We start from the raw sequence: 16,795 nt of genomic DNA, 5'->3' as shown, positions 1-16,795 counted from the left end.
CAATAATTGTGTATTACATTATGATTCTTTGTAGGCGTTACTACCTTGTGCTGCAAAGCCACTTCTGACACCTAGTGATGCAAAAGACAAAACAGAAATGAAGCGTGTTTATGATCATCAGCTTGTCAGAACGGATAGTAAACTTCAAAAACTGGACAAGTTTTTAGATTCGATAGTTCAGGGACAGATGCAGAATCAAAGTGGAAACCATTCTGAGACGATGAATGTTGACTCAAGTTTTGAAACAAACAAGCAAGAAAAGTATGAAAACAAAAAGAAAAGGTAATATCTGTTCGTAAAGTATAAGTTAAATGCAGCTAAATAGCACAATTGCAGTCCGGTGACGTAAGTCCCAAAATTAAAGTTATCGAAGTAAAATATTATGATGTCAGCTTCAGAGGGGGGGGGGGTATTTCTTGAGAGCGGTTTTTTGTGCTTCAGACTATATGTATTCACAATGAAATCAATTATTGCCGGATTTGTGACTTAGATTTCTCAGTAAAACAAAAGAAAAAAAATAATGTTAAAAGTTAAAAACAGTTAAAAAAATGAAAGGTAATCAAATTTTTCTAGTCTTGCGTTGAACAGTAGAAGTTGGAGAAGGGTATAAATACTTAGGGGGGGGGTGGTGTAGGCCGGTATTGTAACGTGAGCAAAATACTTTTAAAACCTTCAAAATCAATTATAGTTTGGCACTTTGAGCTTAATTGCATAATAGGCCTACTGTTCATTTTTTTTCTAGTCACTTCAAAGGTTTTAATGCTAACAAAACAGAATTTAAAAAAAAGCTAATGGGACTGCAAGGACTATGTTTAAATATACAAGCTTACCTCACTGGCTTTTTGAGGCGTTAACTAAGGCCGGCTGATTAGTCCTCTCAAATATGGCATCCGTTCACTCAGTTGGTGCTCAGTTGGTGCTGGACCCTCACATGCTTGTTATCATGAAGTCACATTTTCTGGGTTTTTATGCCACTTGGTATTAACCAAGTGACATATAGCAATCGCAAATTTTGTCGGTCCCGGTTTTGCTACTTTAGGCACTTCCAGGTAAGCTAGGACGATGAAATTTGGCAGGCGTATCAGGGACCGGACCAGATTAAATTAGAAATCGTTTTCCCGATTTGACTATCTGGGGGAGTGGGGGGCCCGTTAATTCGGAAGAAATAGAAAAAATTCAGTATTTTTAACTTACGAACGGTTGATCAGATCTTAATGAAATTTGATGTTTGAGGGATATCGTGTCTCAGAGCTGTTATTTTAAATCCCGACCGGATCTGATGACATTGAGGAAGATTTGGGAGGGGGAAACCAAAAATCTTGGAAAACACTTAGAGTGGAGGGATCGGGATGAAACATGGTGGGAAAAATAAGCACAAGTCCTAGATACATGATTGACATAACCAGAAAGGATCCGCTCTCTGTGGTTTGGGAGAGGGGGTTAATTCTGAAAAATTAGAAAAAATGAGGTATTTTTAACTTATGAACGGGTGGTCGGATCTCAATGAAATTTGATATTTAGAAGGATATTGTGTCCCAAAGCTCTTATTTTAAATCCCGACCGGATCTGGTGACATTGGGGGGAGTTTGGGGTGGGGGAACCTAGAATCATGGAAAACGCTTAGATTGGAGGGATCGGGATGAAACTTGGTGGGAAAAATAAGCAGAAGTCTTAGATACGTGATATACATAATTGGAACGGATCCGCTCTATGGGGGGGGGTTAATTCTGAAAAATTAGAAAAAATGACATAATTATAACTTACGAAGGAGTAATTGGATCTTCATGAAAATTTATATTTAGAGGGACCTCGTAACTCAGATCTCTTATTTTAAATCTCAACCGGATCCAGCGTCATTGGGGGGTCGGTTGGGAGGGCGGAAATCTTAGAACATACTTAAAGCGGAGAGATCAGGATGAAACTGGATGGGAAGAATAAAAACCTGTCTAAGATACGTGACTGATATAACCAGACTCTGCTCTCTTTGGTGGAGTTGGGGGGGGTAATTTTGAAAAATGAGGTATTTGTAACTTACGAAAGGGTGACCAGATTTTAATGAAATTTGATATTTAGAAGGATCTTGTGCTTTAAAGCTCTAATTTTAAATTCCGACCAGATCCCGTGACATTGGGGGGAGTTGGAGGGGGAAATCGGAATTCTTGGGAAAACGTGAAAACTGGGGTATTTTTATCTTACGAATAGGTGATCGGATCTTAATTAAATTTTGATATTTGGAAGGAAGTCATGTCTCAGAGCTCTTATTTCAAATCACGACCAGATCTTTTGACATTGGGGGGAGTTGGATGGGGAAATCTTGGAAAACACTTGGAGTGGAGGAATCGGGATGAAGCTTGGTGGATAGAATAAGAAAATGTCCTTGATACGTGATTGACGTAGCCGTACCGGATTCGCTCTCTTTGGTTGAGTTAGGGGGAGGGGCTCAGTGATTTGGCGAGTTTGGTGCTTCTGGACGTGCTAGGACAATGAAAATTGGTTGGCGTGTCAGGGAGCTGCACAAATTGACTTTTCAAAGTCGTTTTCCCAGATTCGACCATCTGGGGGGCTAAAGGGAGAAGAAAAATTACAAATTCTATATATTATATCTATATATATAAAAATAAGTTGTCTGTCTGTGTGTCTATCTGTGGATCAGGTGACGTCATGTTTCTGTGTTGACTGACGTCATGAAATTAGTTGTCGTCATTTTTGCTTTGACGGTGACGTCATTCAAGATATTTAAGACATATGTTCACGTAGAAATCTATTAATGTTTAAGTTTACAATGACTGATGAACTTACAATGGCAAAAGCCGATGAAGATGCTCAAAGAGTCTATGCCAAAAAACTTGCTGCTGATAGAGAAAGTCAGAAAAGAAAGCGTGCCGAGGAACTACCAGAGCAACGCGAAAGCAGACTTGCTGCTAAAAGAGAAAGTGAAAAAAGAAGGCGTGCCGAGGAATCAAAAGAACAGCAAGGAAACAGGCTTGAGGCTGATAGAGAAAGAAAGAACAGAAAGCGTGGCGAGGAATCAAAAGAACAGCAAGGAAACAGGCTTGAGGCTGATAGAGAAAGAAAGAACAGAAAGCGTGCCGAGGAACTACCAGAGCAACGCGGAAGCAGACTTGCTGCTAAAAGAGAAAGTGAAAAAAGAAGGCGTGCCGAGGAATTACAAGAACAGCAAGAAATCAGGCTTGCTGCTGATAGAGAAAGTAAGAAAAGAAAGCGTGCCGAGGAATCACAAGAACAGCAAGAAATCAGGCTTGCTGCTGATAGAGAAAGTAAGAAAAGAAAGCGTGCCGAGGAATCAGAGCAACCTGAAAGTTATCGCCTGGCATTCAGGTACAACCCAGTCGGTGATTATAGCTTGAGTAGATGTGTTCAAATCGGGACAATGTCTAAAATTTGTCCCTATTGCAAGGCCTTGAAATTCAATGGTGAAACAATGGGAATGTGTTGCGCCTCAGGAAAAGTTAAACTTCCTCTATTGGCTGCACCACCAGAGCCATTGAAGACTTTCCTTACTGGAACTACGTCAGAATCTAAGCGTTTTTTGTCAAAAATCAGAAAATACAACTCATGTTTCCAAATGACGTCGTTTGGAGCCCAAATCGAAAATCCAGATCAATTTATGTCTACTTTCAAAGTAAAAGGGCAAATTTATCATAGAGCAGGGTCCCTTCTACCATTCTCAGGCGAGAATCATAAATTTTTACAATTGTACTTCATCAGTGATAGAAATTCTGAATTGAATGCACGTTGAAACGGAAAGCTCCCAGTAGACTCAATTTCAGGACGTATACAACTACCTGCTGATTTCTGTAATTTAGTGAAGTCCAAAAATGAATTGATTGAAAAAGTATTTCCGAATATTCTAAAAAATTATAAAAATAATAAATGGCTAAGTGAACGAGCGATTCTCGCACCCAAAAATATAGACGTCCACGAAATCAACAATATTGTTTTGACCAACATTCGAGACCAGGCAGTCCTTTACAAGTCAGTCGACACAGTTTTGGAACCAAATGAAGCGGTTAATTATCCATCTGAATGTTTAAATTCCATAGATCTTTCAGGGTTTCCACCACACGTGCTACAACTAAAAATAGGCGTACCAATAATACTTTTAAAAAATATAAACCCACCAAAGCTTTGCAATGGCACTCGACTTGCCGTAAAAAAAACAATGGAAAACCTAATAGAGGCCACAATCTTGACAGGGCCTTTTGAGGGTGAGGCTGTTCTTATTCCTCGCATTCCCATGATTCCAACGGATCTGCCTTTTCAATTTAAAAGATTGCAATTCCCAATTCGATTAGCATTTGCAATTACCATTAACAAAGCTCAAGGTCAATCATTAGAAAAATGTGGTATAGATCTTAATACTGATTGTTTTTCCCATGGACAATTGTACGTTGCATGTTCGAGGGTCGGTAAACCTGACAATCTATTTATATGCAGCGACAATTGGACAGCGAAGAATGTTGTATATTCGCAAGTTTTACGCAGTTAATTTGTATTTTGGAACCAAATGAAGCGGTTAATTATCCATCTGAATTTTTAAATTCCATAGATCCTTCAGGGTTTCCACCACACGTGCTACAACTAAAAATAGGCGTACCAATAATACTTTTAAGAAATATCAACCCACCAAAGCTTTGCAATGGCACGCGACTTGCCGTAAAAAAAAAACAATGGAAAACCTAATAGAGGCCACAATCTTGACAGAGCCTTATGAGGGTGAGGCTGTTCTTATTCCTCGCATTCCCATGATTCCAACGGATCTGCTTTTTCAATTTAAAAGATTGCAATTCCCAATTCGATTAGCATTTGCAACCACCATCAACAAAGCTCAAGGGCAATCACTAGAAAAATGCGGTATAGATCTTAATACAGATTGCTTTACCAATGTACAATTGTATGTTGCATCTTTGAGGGTCGATAAACCTGACAATCTATTTATACGCACAGACAATGGGACAGCGAAGACTGTTGTATATTCACAAGTTTTACGTAGTTAATTTGTATTGTATCTATCTATCTATCTATATAAAAACGAGTTGTGTGTATGCATGTTTGTTTGTTTGTAAAAAGAGCGTTTGCATATGACGTCATTATTAGTACATACGGCTTTGTATATGGACAGACAATGGGAAAGCCAAGAATGTTGTATATTCGCAATTTTTACGTAGTTTGAAACACATATATAAATCTATCTATATTCACAGGTGAGACACAGGGACACAACTACAATGGCGCGTAACGACTTACGCGCGCGGGGGGGCTTGGGGGGGCGCGAAGCGCCCCAACAGCTAGTATACTTATATAATTCTATATACTACTAGCTGTTGGGGTGGCGCTTCGCGCCACCCCAACACCTAGTTGGTGGGGGCGCTTCGCGCCCCCCCCAAGCCCCCCCGCGCGCGTAAGTCGTTACGCGCCATAATAGTTACGCGCCATTGTAGTTGTGTCCCTATGTCCCACCTGTGAATATAGATATATATATATATATATATGGTTTTAACTACGTAAAACTTGCGAATATACAACATTCTTTGCTGTCCCATTGTCTTTGCATATAAATAGATTGTCAGGTTATCCCCCTGTTTCCCCCGGTGTCCCCGTTGTAGTTGTGTCCCTGTGTCCCGGTCGTCATTTATATTCCCTGTGTCCCGGGTCCCGGTCATCATTTGTATCCCGGTGTCCCGGTCTGTATATACATTCGTTTTTTAGTTTTGTTTTTCTCCTTTATTTTTTTCCTTTTTTTTTCTTTTTTAGTTTATTTAGATTTTTAGATTTTTTAGTTTTTTTATTAGTTTTTAGTTTTTTTTTCTTTTTAGTTTTTTTGTAGTTTTTACCTTCTTTTTAGTTTTGTTAATTTTTTTTTTTACTTGTGTCCTGGTCGTCATTTATACTCCCTGTGTCCCGGTGCTTTGTTGATTGCTAATCGAACATTCCTTTTGTCCTGGTCGCTTTCTCTTTGAGTGTCGTCATTTATTTTTTTCTTTTTTAGTTCTTTTAGTTTTTACCTTTTTTAGTTTTTTTTTAGTTTTTAGTTTTTTTAGTTTTTTACCTTTTTTTAGTTTTTTTAGTTTTTTAGCTTTTTTATTTTTTTTATTAGTTTTTAGTTTTTTTGTAGTTTTTGCCTTTTTTTTTAGTTTTTTGTCCTGGTCGCTTTCTCTTTGAGTGTCGTCATTTATTAGTTTTTTCCTTTTTTTTTTAGTTTTTTATTGGTTTTTACCTTTATTTTAGCTTATTTTTCAGTTTTTTCCTTTTTTTTAGTTTTTTTTTATTTTTTATTTTTTTTAGTTTTTTACCTTTTTTTAGTTTTTTTAGTTTTTTTAGTTTTTTAGCTTTTTTACTTTTTTTATTAGTTTTTAGTTTTTTTTTGTAGTTTTTGCCTTTTTTTAGTTTTTTCAGTTTTTTTTTTAGTTTTTTATTGGTTTTTACCTTTATAGTTTTTTTAGTTTTTTAGCTTTTTTATTTTTTTTATTAGTTTTTAGTTTTTTTTGTAGTTTTTGCCTTTTTTTAGTTTTTTCAGTTTTGACGTCACCTAATCCAGTTTTTTCAGGTGACGTCACCTGACACATCCATCCACACATCCATCCACACATCCACAGACAGACAACTTATTTTTATATATATAGATATATGGATTCTCATTGTCCCTTGTGTTTTATTGCAGTTTTTTCAAAGATATTTGATTATTAAAGCAAGTACAATTTCTAACAATGATATCTACTAAGCTTCAAAGTTTTGGTTTTCTTTTTTAAGGTTTTTGATTTCTTGTAATCCCTTGTTTTTCAATTAATTTCTTTTAATTTTTTTCTTTTTTTCATTTATTTTTTTTAGTTTTTTCCTTTTTTTCTTTTTATTTTTTTTTAGTTATTTACCTTTTTTAGTTTTTTCTTCTTTTTTTATTTTATTTCTCTTCTTCTTTATTTTTTAGTTGTTTTTTTCGGAACGTGCCCTAGCAGCATGTGTGCAAGGTGGTGATTTGTAACAGCGTAAAACTTGCGGATATACAACTGGTAATTCCTCTGATATACTCTGGTAATTCCTCGACACGCATTCTTTTTTACTTTCTTTTTCAGCCGCAAGCCAGGTTTCGCGTTGCTCTTGTAATACATCGAAACGCTTTCTTTTGGTAATTTCTCTCTGAGCTGCAAACCTAAAGCCCCCCCCCCATAAAGCAACACGTATGCAAGGTGCTAATTTTTAACTGCGTAAAACTTGTGGATATACAGCATTCTTCGCTGTCCCATTGTCTGTGCATATAAATAGACTGCCCGGTTTACCGACTCTTGAACATGCAACATATAATTGTCCATGGGAAAAACAATCTGTATTAAGATCTATACCGCGTTTTTCTAATGATTGCCCTTGAGCTTTGTTGATGGTGATTGCAAATGCTAATCGAATCGGGAATTGCAATCTTTTAAATTGAAAAGGCAGATCCTTTGGAATCATGGGAATGCGAGGTATAAGAACAGCCTCACCCTCGGAAGGCCCTGTCAAGATTGTTGCCTCTATTAAGTCTTCCATTGTTTCTAATACGTAAGTCGCGTGCCATGGCAAAGCTTTGGTCGGTTAATATTTTGCAACAGTATTATTGGTACGCCTATTTTTAGTTGTAGCACGTGTGGTGGGAACTCTGAGAGATCTAGGGAATTTAAAAATTCTGATGGATAGTTAACCGCTTCATTTGATTCCAGAACTGTGTCGACTGACTGGTAAATAACTGCCTGGTCTCGAATCTTGGTCAGAATAATACTTTTGACTTCGTTGACGTCTTTGTTCTTGGCTTTGCTCGTTCACTTAGCCATATATGATTTTTATAATTGGTTAGAATATTCGGAAATACCTTTTCAACCAAATCACTTTTTTGACGTCACTAAATTACAGAATTCAGGAGGCAGTTGTATACATCCTGAAATTGAGTCAACAGGGAATATTCCGTTTCCATTTGTTAGCAATTGATCTGAAAATGTTTCACCAGAGTAATCGTTTTGCAATAGGACGCGCATATTTATAGTTAATTTTAATGTATTTACGTGTGCCCATAAATAAGAATTTTTCAGTCAAGCATTTATTTCATCCGCAGGTGTCGATCTAGGAATAATAGGTAATGTTTGCTTGTAATCTCCCGCAAGCAATGTTCATATGCTGCCAAAGGGTTTAGAATTTCCTTCGTAAATCTTACAATGATCTCTCGAGAGCCTCGAATGATTTTTTGTGCGCCATTGTGCACTCGTCCCAAACAATAAGTTTGCATTGCTGCAATACTTTACCCATCCCAGATGATTTGGAAATATTGCACGGGGAAGTTTCTGTAGATTGCATATTCAGAGGCAATTTTAAAGCGAAATGACCAGTTCTCCCACCAGGCAGCAACGTTGCGGCTATTCTGGACGACGCAAGGGCCAACGCTATGTCATTTTTGGATCGAATTGATGGCAGAAGCAATCTAATTAGAAACGTTTTACCAGTTCCTCCTGGCGCATCCAAGAAGAAGGTTTTTCCAACTTGATTGTCGACATAATGCATTATCTGATCATAAATGCCTTTTTTTTCAGACGTTAACGTAGAAATATTCATTCATCAGTGATTTCAACTTTTGCCGGAAGACACGGGCCGTAATGTCATGTCTATGAAAAGGTGATTGTCCAGGAAATAAAAGTTGCTGTATCTCGTCCAAAGATGGATTACATGTAAATGTAATAAATAAATATGGACGAACATAGAGACGAACATACGCAATGGCATCTTGAGCATACTCATGCATATGACAAGGACTACCAGCATATGACGAAGGTAAAATCGTTATTCTTCCAATATTAGTGGCTTTGTCGTCATTTACAACTGCATTTCGCAAATGAATGTATTGTTCAGAGTGGAGCTTGGTCTGATTCAGACGGATGAATAGGAAACGTTCTGATTCAATCTTTGCATACATATCAACGACGTATTGGTGAAACAATTGACGGCATTTTAAATATGATTATCTTCATTATGACGAATTATTATTCTGTAGCCGTAATAGTTCATTGCGCTGCATTTCTTATCCATTTCTTTGTTAGTGGCTGGATTTACCAATTTAATATTAAAGTGATAGTCGTCGGCTCCATCCCAAAAAATGATAGGATATTCTAGGGCATCGTAGCAACGATGAGTTTCAGCTATTCTTGTCAACTGATTGTTTCGCCTATAAAGAATAATATCTCGATGTAAGAACTGATCACCGACCATAAAGATTGCCATTTTGTTGATAGTCTACACACATGTTCGCCAGTAGGCGTTTTGTCAGCGGGAATAACAATTTTATGCGTATCAGTTGGCATCAAATCGATTGCTGTTTTGAAGAGGCGCACTAAATTATTATTATTGTGGAAAAGATGTTGCAACTGGGAAACGATAGTCCTTTCAACGCCGGGATAAATTCCGCAACGTGCATTCAATTCAGCATTGCCATCACTTATGATGTACAGCTGCAAAAATTTGTGACGCTCACCTGAGAATGGTAGAAGGGAGCCTCTTCTATGATAAATTTGCCCTTTTACTTTGAAAGTAGGCATAAAATTACCTCGATCTTCGATTTCGGCACCGAACTACGTCATTTGGAAACATGAGTTATATTTCCTAATGTTTGATAAAAAACGATTCGGTTCAGACGTGTTTCCAGTAAGCAAAGTATTCAATGGCTCTGGTGGTGCACCCAGTTGAGGAAGCTTAACTTTTCCTTAGGCGCTACACATTCCCATTGTTTCGCCATTAAATTTCAATGCCTTGCAATAGGGACAAATTTCAGACATAGTCCCGATTTGAACATCTCGAGTCAAGCTATAATCATCGGAAGGTCAGTACTTGAATGCCAGGCGATTATACACGTGTTGCTTTTGTAATACATCGACATGCATTCTTTTTTTTACTAACTCTGTCAGCCGCAAACCTGGTTTCACGTTGCTCTGGTGGTTCTTTGACACGCCGTCGTTGACGTAAAGCCGCAAGCCTGGTTTTACGTTGCTCTGATGATTCCTCGACACGCCTTCGTTGACGTAGATTGGACATTCCTAATCTGGCCCTTTCTCTTTGAACCGCAAGCCTGGTTTTGCGTTGCTCTTGCCTTTCCTCCTGGTGTTATAGTATGGAGTTAATGTATGTAAGTCTAGTAGAGGTTTACCTTCCAATTTGATTCCATGTTCTCCTATAGTCTTTGCCATGTTCCTTAGGACAATAACCATCAAAATGTTTCTAATAAATGGGGATAAAACCCAACTCTGGTTTACTCCTGATTCAATACCAAACCAGTAACTAACCTCATTTCCTATATTAACCGTAGCAATATCGCTCTCGTACTTAGCACAAATCACTTTAATGTATTCATGTGGTATACTCTACAGCCATGGTTCCCAACTTGGGGTGCAGGCCCCACTGACGGGGCATGGTAATATTTTGGTGGGTCATAGGCAGGGCGTGCATCCTTCGGCTGACTATACTTTAGAGCCTTAATTTTGAAAAAAAAATCATGTTAACGACGTCACATTCAAATGCATTTAAAGAGCGTTAAAGATAGATGACAGTAGGCCTATTGCAAAGATGTTGTACATTGTATAAAAGGTGTTGTATTCAGACAATATTTTTCATTAGCATAAAATATCACTAGAGGATGATCCAAAAAAGATACCAAGTTAATGGTTTTTTAAGCTTTCTTTAGGTGAATACATATAAAATTTTGAATAACAAAATTTAAAAATGTTCGAGTAGGACATCAGGATTTTAGTAATGTCTAATTGGAACATGGCCCAAAATTGCTAGGGGAACCTCTGCTTTAATCTATTCTTTGCCATTTTACTATTATAAGTAGCCTTCTCATAATAATATTATATTTTAAGGCATCACTATATAATGAATTGGATGACATGCATTTTACGATATATCAAGTCTGGTTGGAAAAAGTGTATTGCCAGGTAATGAAGATCATGTAGTGACTAAGATTGGGCTAGGCTTGTATTCAACTAGAGGTCCTCGGAACTTCTAGCTCGCCAATTGTAATCCAGCTTAAGTGCTTTATGTTGACTTGAGTATTTAGCTATTGGTCTCAAGCCTGTACTGGTGAGATCCACTGCTTTTCATTGAGCCCGAGTAATTTTAGTGATTTAAATTTATATAAAAATTTTGACATAGAACGCTACAAATTTGGAAACGAGTGTCATATTAAAATTTTGACTGACGACTATAGATATTTTGGAGCGGACTTATCACCATTTTCCAAACTCATCTCCTAGGGCTAGAAGACCTTAAATTAGGGGTTTGATTGAGGTAGGAAAAATTGAATTTATAGTCAGGGAGGAGGACTCATGACGAAATAGGAAACTTTTAAGTCTTGTTTAAGTTGAGAAGGTGTTACTTTTAGAGTTGTCATTAATACTCTCCAATTGGAAAGTGTCAGTCTTAGTTGTACTGTTTTGATTAAAAAAGCCAACTTAAGAATTTGGCCCGATGTAATGGGGAGCTGGGCGGTGTCTGGAGGTGCATAGGGTGTTGAAAGTGAGGCTGGTTGACCATCGACCAGTTTTGACCCTTCAACTGAACTTAAAGCTTGAGGTTGAATGAGTTATTCTCCGAGCATATACGGCTGTTCTTTCTGTATGACAAGGCAAAAAAATAAAAAATAAAAATATACGAAAGGTGCATCAATTGTTAAGTACTTTGATAACGTCTAGACTAGGATAATTTTTGTTGTTTCAATGCAGAAATAAAATCCATAATCATTTACAGGAGGAACATAGTATTGAGCAGTGTACAGAGCTTGAAAAAGGAAGTTGATGCTCAATCATCAGATGGCTTACGAGACTTGATAAAAAATCACACGTTTGTGGGCGTTGTCAACAGCCAGTTCTCACTTATCCAGCATCAGACTAAACTTTTTATTTGCAATACCATCAAGTTGAGGTAATTGTATCGTTATTATTACATTTTTAAGGCGTATTCGACGATAATCCTACCAATAAAGATAGCTAAATGCTAAGGATGCCTACTCCCAATATATCAGGAGATCAGATAATTCTTTTTCGTAAAAAAGAAAAGGCTGAAAACGGTTAATGGTGGATTTGTGGCCACAATATCTGATTTCTGCGTATTCTAGTGATGCCCCTTGAAAAATTAACGCCCCGTCCTCAAAAGTTTAGCGATGATTGAAATGATTTGTGTTTTTTACCCGCTCCATCCGCCATATTAAATAAATACGAACTTAACTGAAACATATAGTAGCTGAATAAAAAGTATTATTTTACAACATAAATAAATTTCCACAGTTATTTGTACGACTTAATTAATGCTCTGAAGCTTGAGTTGTTGGTAAGAGCAGATACACTATGGCTGTGGTTTTGGAGAATTATTAGAAGCCATCTTCATGGCAAATGTATGGTATAAATTGCCTAAATTCCAACGTTTTATACTAATTGAATCCCCTAATACTTCTGAATAAATAAAGAACTTGTTTAAAATGAAGAAAAACAGTGTATGTTCTGAATTTCCCGATGTCGGAAAAACTTTGTTGGAATCGTAGCTTTTCGGCAGCAATTAAACAATTTCAATTGATCACCAGCTGGTTGAAGGCATTGAGATTAGGGCACCCCTCCTATGACGCCTCTGCCAGTCAGTGCAACAGACTTATTCTTAAAAGCAATCAACATAACTTCATTTTGTTTTGGACGTGTCTAAGCTGTATTCACCATTAAATCAATATTATATAAATATTACACAGTAATCAAGGATCCAACTGACAGCGTGGCCCGGTGATTGCTAAAATTATGACTTATTGAGATGGTATTGCTTTTCAGTCTAATGAATAATTATTTTTCTTTAGGGAAGAACTTTTTTATCAGACGCTACTAGAAGACTTTGGAAACTTTGCCAAGTTCCGATTCTCGGTGAGTAATTTTCTTTCTTTGTTACCTTGAGTCATCAAACAGTTCGTGGTAACGAACTGTAGTAAGGAGCGACCCGGCTCAATAGTAAACGAAACTCTAAAAAACGGAATTTCGATGCTAAAAGATATATCAAAGAATCGAATTTTTATGCTGATTTCAAATATATAAGATTTATCAAATTTAGTCTTTGTCATCAAAAGTTACGAGCCTGAGAAAATTTTCCTTATTTTGGAAAATAGGGGGAAACACCCCCTAAAAGTCATAGAATCGTAACGAAAATCACACCATCGCATTCAGCGTATCAGAGAACCCTACAGAAAAAATTTCAAGGTCCAATCTACAAAAATGTGGGATTTCGTATTTTTTGCCAGAAGGCTAATCACGGGTGCGTGTTTATTTGTTTGTTTTTTTCCAGGGGTCATCGTATCGACCAAGTGGTCCTAGCGTGTTGCAAGAGGGCTCATTCTAACGGAAATGAAAAGTTCTAGTGCCCTTTTTAAGTGACCGAAAAAATTGGAGGGCACCTAGGCCCCCTCCCACGCTCATTGTTTTCCCAAAGTCAACGGATCAAAATTTTGAGATAGCCATTTTGTTCTGCATAGTCAAAAACCATAATAACTATGTCTTTGGGGATGACTTACCCCCCACAGTCCCTGGGGGAGGGGCTGCAAGTTACTAACTTTGAACAATGTTTACATGCAGTAATGGTTATTGGGAAGTGTACCGACATTTTCAGGAGGATTTTTTTGTTTGGATGTGGGGTTCAGGGGAGGGGGCTATATGGGAGGATCTTTCCTTGGAGGAATATTTTCTGGGGGAAGAGAATTCAATGAAAAGGGCGCAGGATTTTCTAGCATTACTATTAAAAAAAAAAAAACAATGAAAATATAAACGTGAAAAAGTTTTTTCAATTGAAAGTAAGGAGAAGCATTAAAACTTAAAACGAACAGAGATTATTAAGTATATGAGGGGTTCTAAAAATACTTTAGCATAAAGAGCGAGGTATTTAGAAGGAGATAAATACTTCGCTCTTTATGCTAAATTATTTTTAGTAATTTCAACTATTTATTCTACGGCCTTTCTGATTCAGGGGTCATTCTTAAAAAAAATGGGACAAAACTTAAGATTCAGTGGGAAGAGCGAGGTATTAACGAGGGGACAAACCCCCTCATATAAGTTAATTCTTAAGTTACGTATATTTTTTACTAATAAAAACGTTCGTTAATAATTAAAAGTTCTAGTTGCCTTTATAAGTAACCGAAAAATTGGAGGGCAACTAGGCCTCCTTCCCCACCCCTTATTTCTCAAAATCGTCTGATCAAAACTAACAGAAAGCCATTTAGCCAAAAAAAGAATTAATATGCAAATTTCATTTTAATAATTTATGTACGCAGAGCCAAAATCAGACATGCATTAATTCAAAAACTTTCAGAAATTAAATAAAAAAAACAAGTTTTTTGAAATGAAAGTAAGGAGCGACATTAAAACTTAAAACGAACAGAAATTACTCCTTATATGAAAGGGGCTTTTCCTCCTCGACACCCCGCTCCTTGCGCTAAAGTTTGATTCTGTCTCGCAACTCTACTTTTTAAAACAACAAAAAACTTTAGCGTAAAGAGCGGGGTGTCGAGGAGGAAAAGCCCCTTTCATATAAGGATTAATTTCTGTTCGTTTTAAGTTTTAATGTCGCTCCTTACTTTCATTTCAAAAGACTTGTTTTTTTTTTATTTAATTGAAAGAAAGCCTTGTCTGGCGCAATATCATCAAAAATTGATATTCATTCTGTGTTGTTGGATACAATGTTTTATTTATAAATATCAAGCTGTACAGAAACTAGTATATTTTGTAAATAGGAAATTGCGATTATCGGATTGCGTTCAAAAGCATGTTGTGATTAATTATTTGCTTGTTTTGCTTCAGAGGCCAATAAGCTCTAATTTGTTCTTTTACCGATAGAAAATTTTTGCTATATATATATCTGTCAGCATAAGCTACAATATTTTGGGTTAGTTTTAAACTTTTATGGTAATGGGTTGTGCAAGAAAATCATTTTGATGTTCAAATCGCGTTCAATAGAGCACAATTTTTATGTTTTTCAATAAGTTATTGCAATATTTATTACAGTATGTTTTGTCAATTGCTGGGTGGACTTGGTGCTAAAGACAAATTTAAAACTTTTTGTGTTGAAATTGTCACAAACAATGGTCGATATGATAGGCATCTCATTGCGCCACTTTATTCAAATCTTTTTGATGATGCTATATTTTTTGTGTCTAGGCTTTACCCTTTTTTTTCTTGAAAGTGATCATAATCATAATTCGTACCTTTTATTTCGGGGTCGTTCTTTGTTCTTTTTTTGCCACATTCCTATTAGAATAGAAAAATAATATCCCGGGTAGGTGCTAATGATGTTACGCTTCTTTTTTTTTTTTACCATCATCAACTTCTTTGGTCTATCGTCAACCATCAAAGTAAATCAGAATGTGATTTTATCGGAGACACTGTAAAATGTATCCTATTTTTAAAATCTTTACATGTCACCGGATAATAATCATGGGAAATAAAAAATGGAAAAAAAATCTTCCACAGGAATACTATACCCTATACTTTTCAATAATAAGTAGCCGGCACGACCTTACCTTACAAAAAAGGGTGATTTTGCATGCATTCACTCTTTTCACCTTGAAGACGACCATTCCCGAAAAAATCGTCCCATCCTCATCCTTATAACCATAGTAACCATATAATATATAATCATCCTCAAAAACCTCATCGTAATGTTTAGTTTTATATTTTTTAAAAGAACTTATTTTTGTCCCTATGTTCTCTTTTACAAATGCCTTCTTTTGAAATTTATAGAATAAAGAAAGTTGAATAAAACTGTTATTTAAGTACAGTAGGCCTACTTAGTTTATAATAAAGCAAAAGTGACTCTTTTATCCTTTTGCGGGAAGGGGGGAGGGTGTTCAGGGCGTGGACATATCACACTTATTCAAGCTAATACTGTTCCTTTTAATTTTAGCTTCGTTGTTCATTTTAGTTTGTGTTTATTTTAGGTTTCATTATTCATTTATAGTCATTCCTAACCGATAACATTTGACATCTTAAGCATGGTGATTTCTGCTCGTTTAAGTTTTAAATCCGCTCTCTATTTCATGGAAATTTTCTAACTTAAACAAATAAATAATTCCACACAAGTGACATATGCGTCCTTTTTTGTCAGAATAGCCCATCGTCCGGATGCTTCAGGGTTAATTTAAGCCATTGATCCAAATACTGACTAATTAAAATCTAAACCAATGAGCTTTTAGTAAACGATATCATAGACAGCACAATAGCTGGCTAAGTAAAGAGTGAAGTGGAATCTATGTTGTTGTTTTTTTTCGCCAAGGCTCTTCATGTGGAAAAAGTTATCGTAGAAACTTCAGAAGAAGCTCATTCGATTGGAAATTGAAAGTTTTAGTGCCCTTTTTAACAGCCGAAACAACACAATCCTAATAGAGGGGGGGGGGTTAATGCCAGGTTTGCTTCTTACTCAATTGGACTATCTGTCTTGGCTTTTTCTACAATTAGCCATGACTTGATGCCACAACTAATCCAATTTAATGGAATAGTTAACGGAACGGAAAGGAATTTTAATGCAACCAGTCCTCCTCCCATGCCCCTTTTATCCCCAAACACATTAACTCAAAATCGTAGGATAGCTATTTTGCTAAGCATAGTTGAAAGTTAGCCATGTCTCATAGGATGTCAACCCTCCCGATCCACCCACACAGCCATCGGGGAAAGGGCTGCAAGTTATGCAATTCGCCCATTATAGTATTTGTTATCAGGAAAGAGGGGGCGTGTTAGACCCTCGGCTTCGA

The 16,795-nt window shown here is 36.7% G+C and overlaps 1 protein-coding gene across 2 annotated transcripts in view; it reads left to right on the top strand.

Moving 5' to 3' along the window:
• Positions 1–16,795, top strand: part of LOC136043074 (DNA mismatch repair protein Mlh1-like) — a 97,675-nt gene that overhangs the window by 64,538 nt on the left and 16,342 nt on the right. For both annotated transcript variants that reach the window (XM_065727997.1, XM_065727996.1), the window contains exons 8-10: positions 35–282; positions 11,776–11,949; positions 12,866–12,929. In XM_065727997.1, the coding sequence (XP_065584069.1) occupies positions 35–282; positions 11,776–11,949; positions 12,866–12,929 (486 nt within the window). The remainder of the gene's footprint in view (positions 1–34; positions 283–11,775; positions 11,950–12,865; positions 12,930–16,795) is intronic.

The sequence above is a fragment of the Artemia franciscana genome, unplaced genomic scaffold, assembly GCF_032884065.1.
Source record: "Artemia franciscana unplaced genomic scaffold, ASM3288406v1 Scaffold_289, whole genome shotgun sequence".
In the NCBI taxonomy this organism is placed as follows: domain Eukaryota; kingdom Metazoa; phylum Arthropoda; class Branchiopoda; order Anostraca; family Artemiidae; genus Artemia; species Artemia franciscana.
The sequence above is the reverse complement of the archived record's forward strand: the minus strand, read 5'-3'. Positions and strand labels throughout refer to the sequence as shown.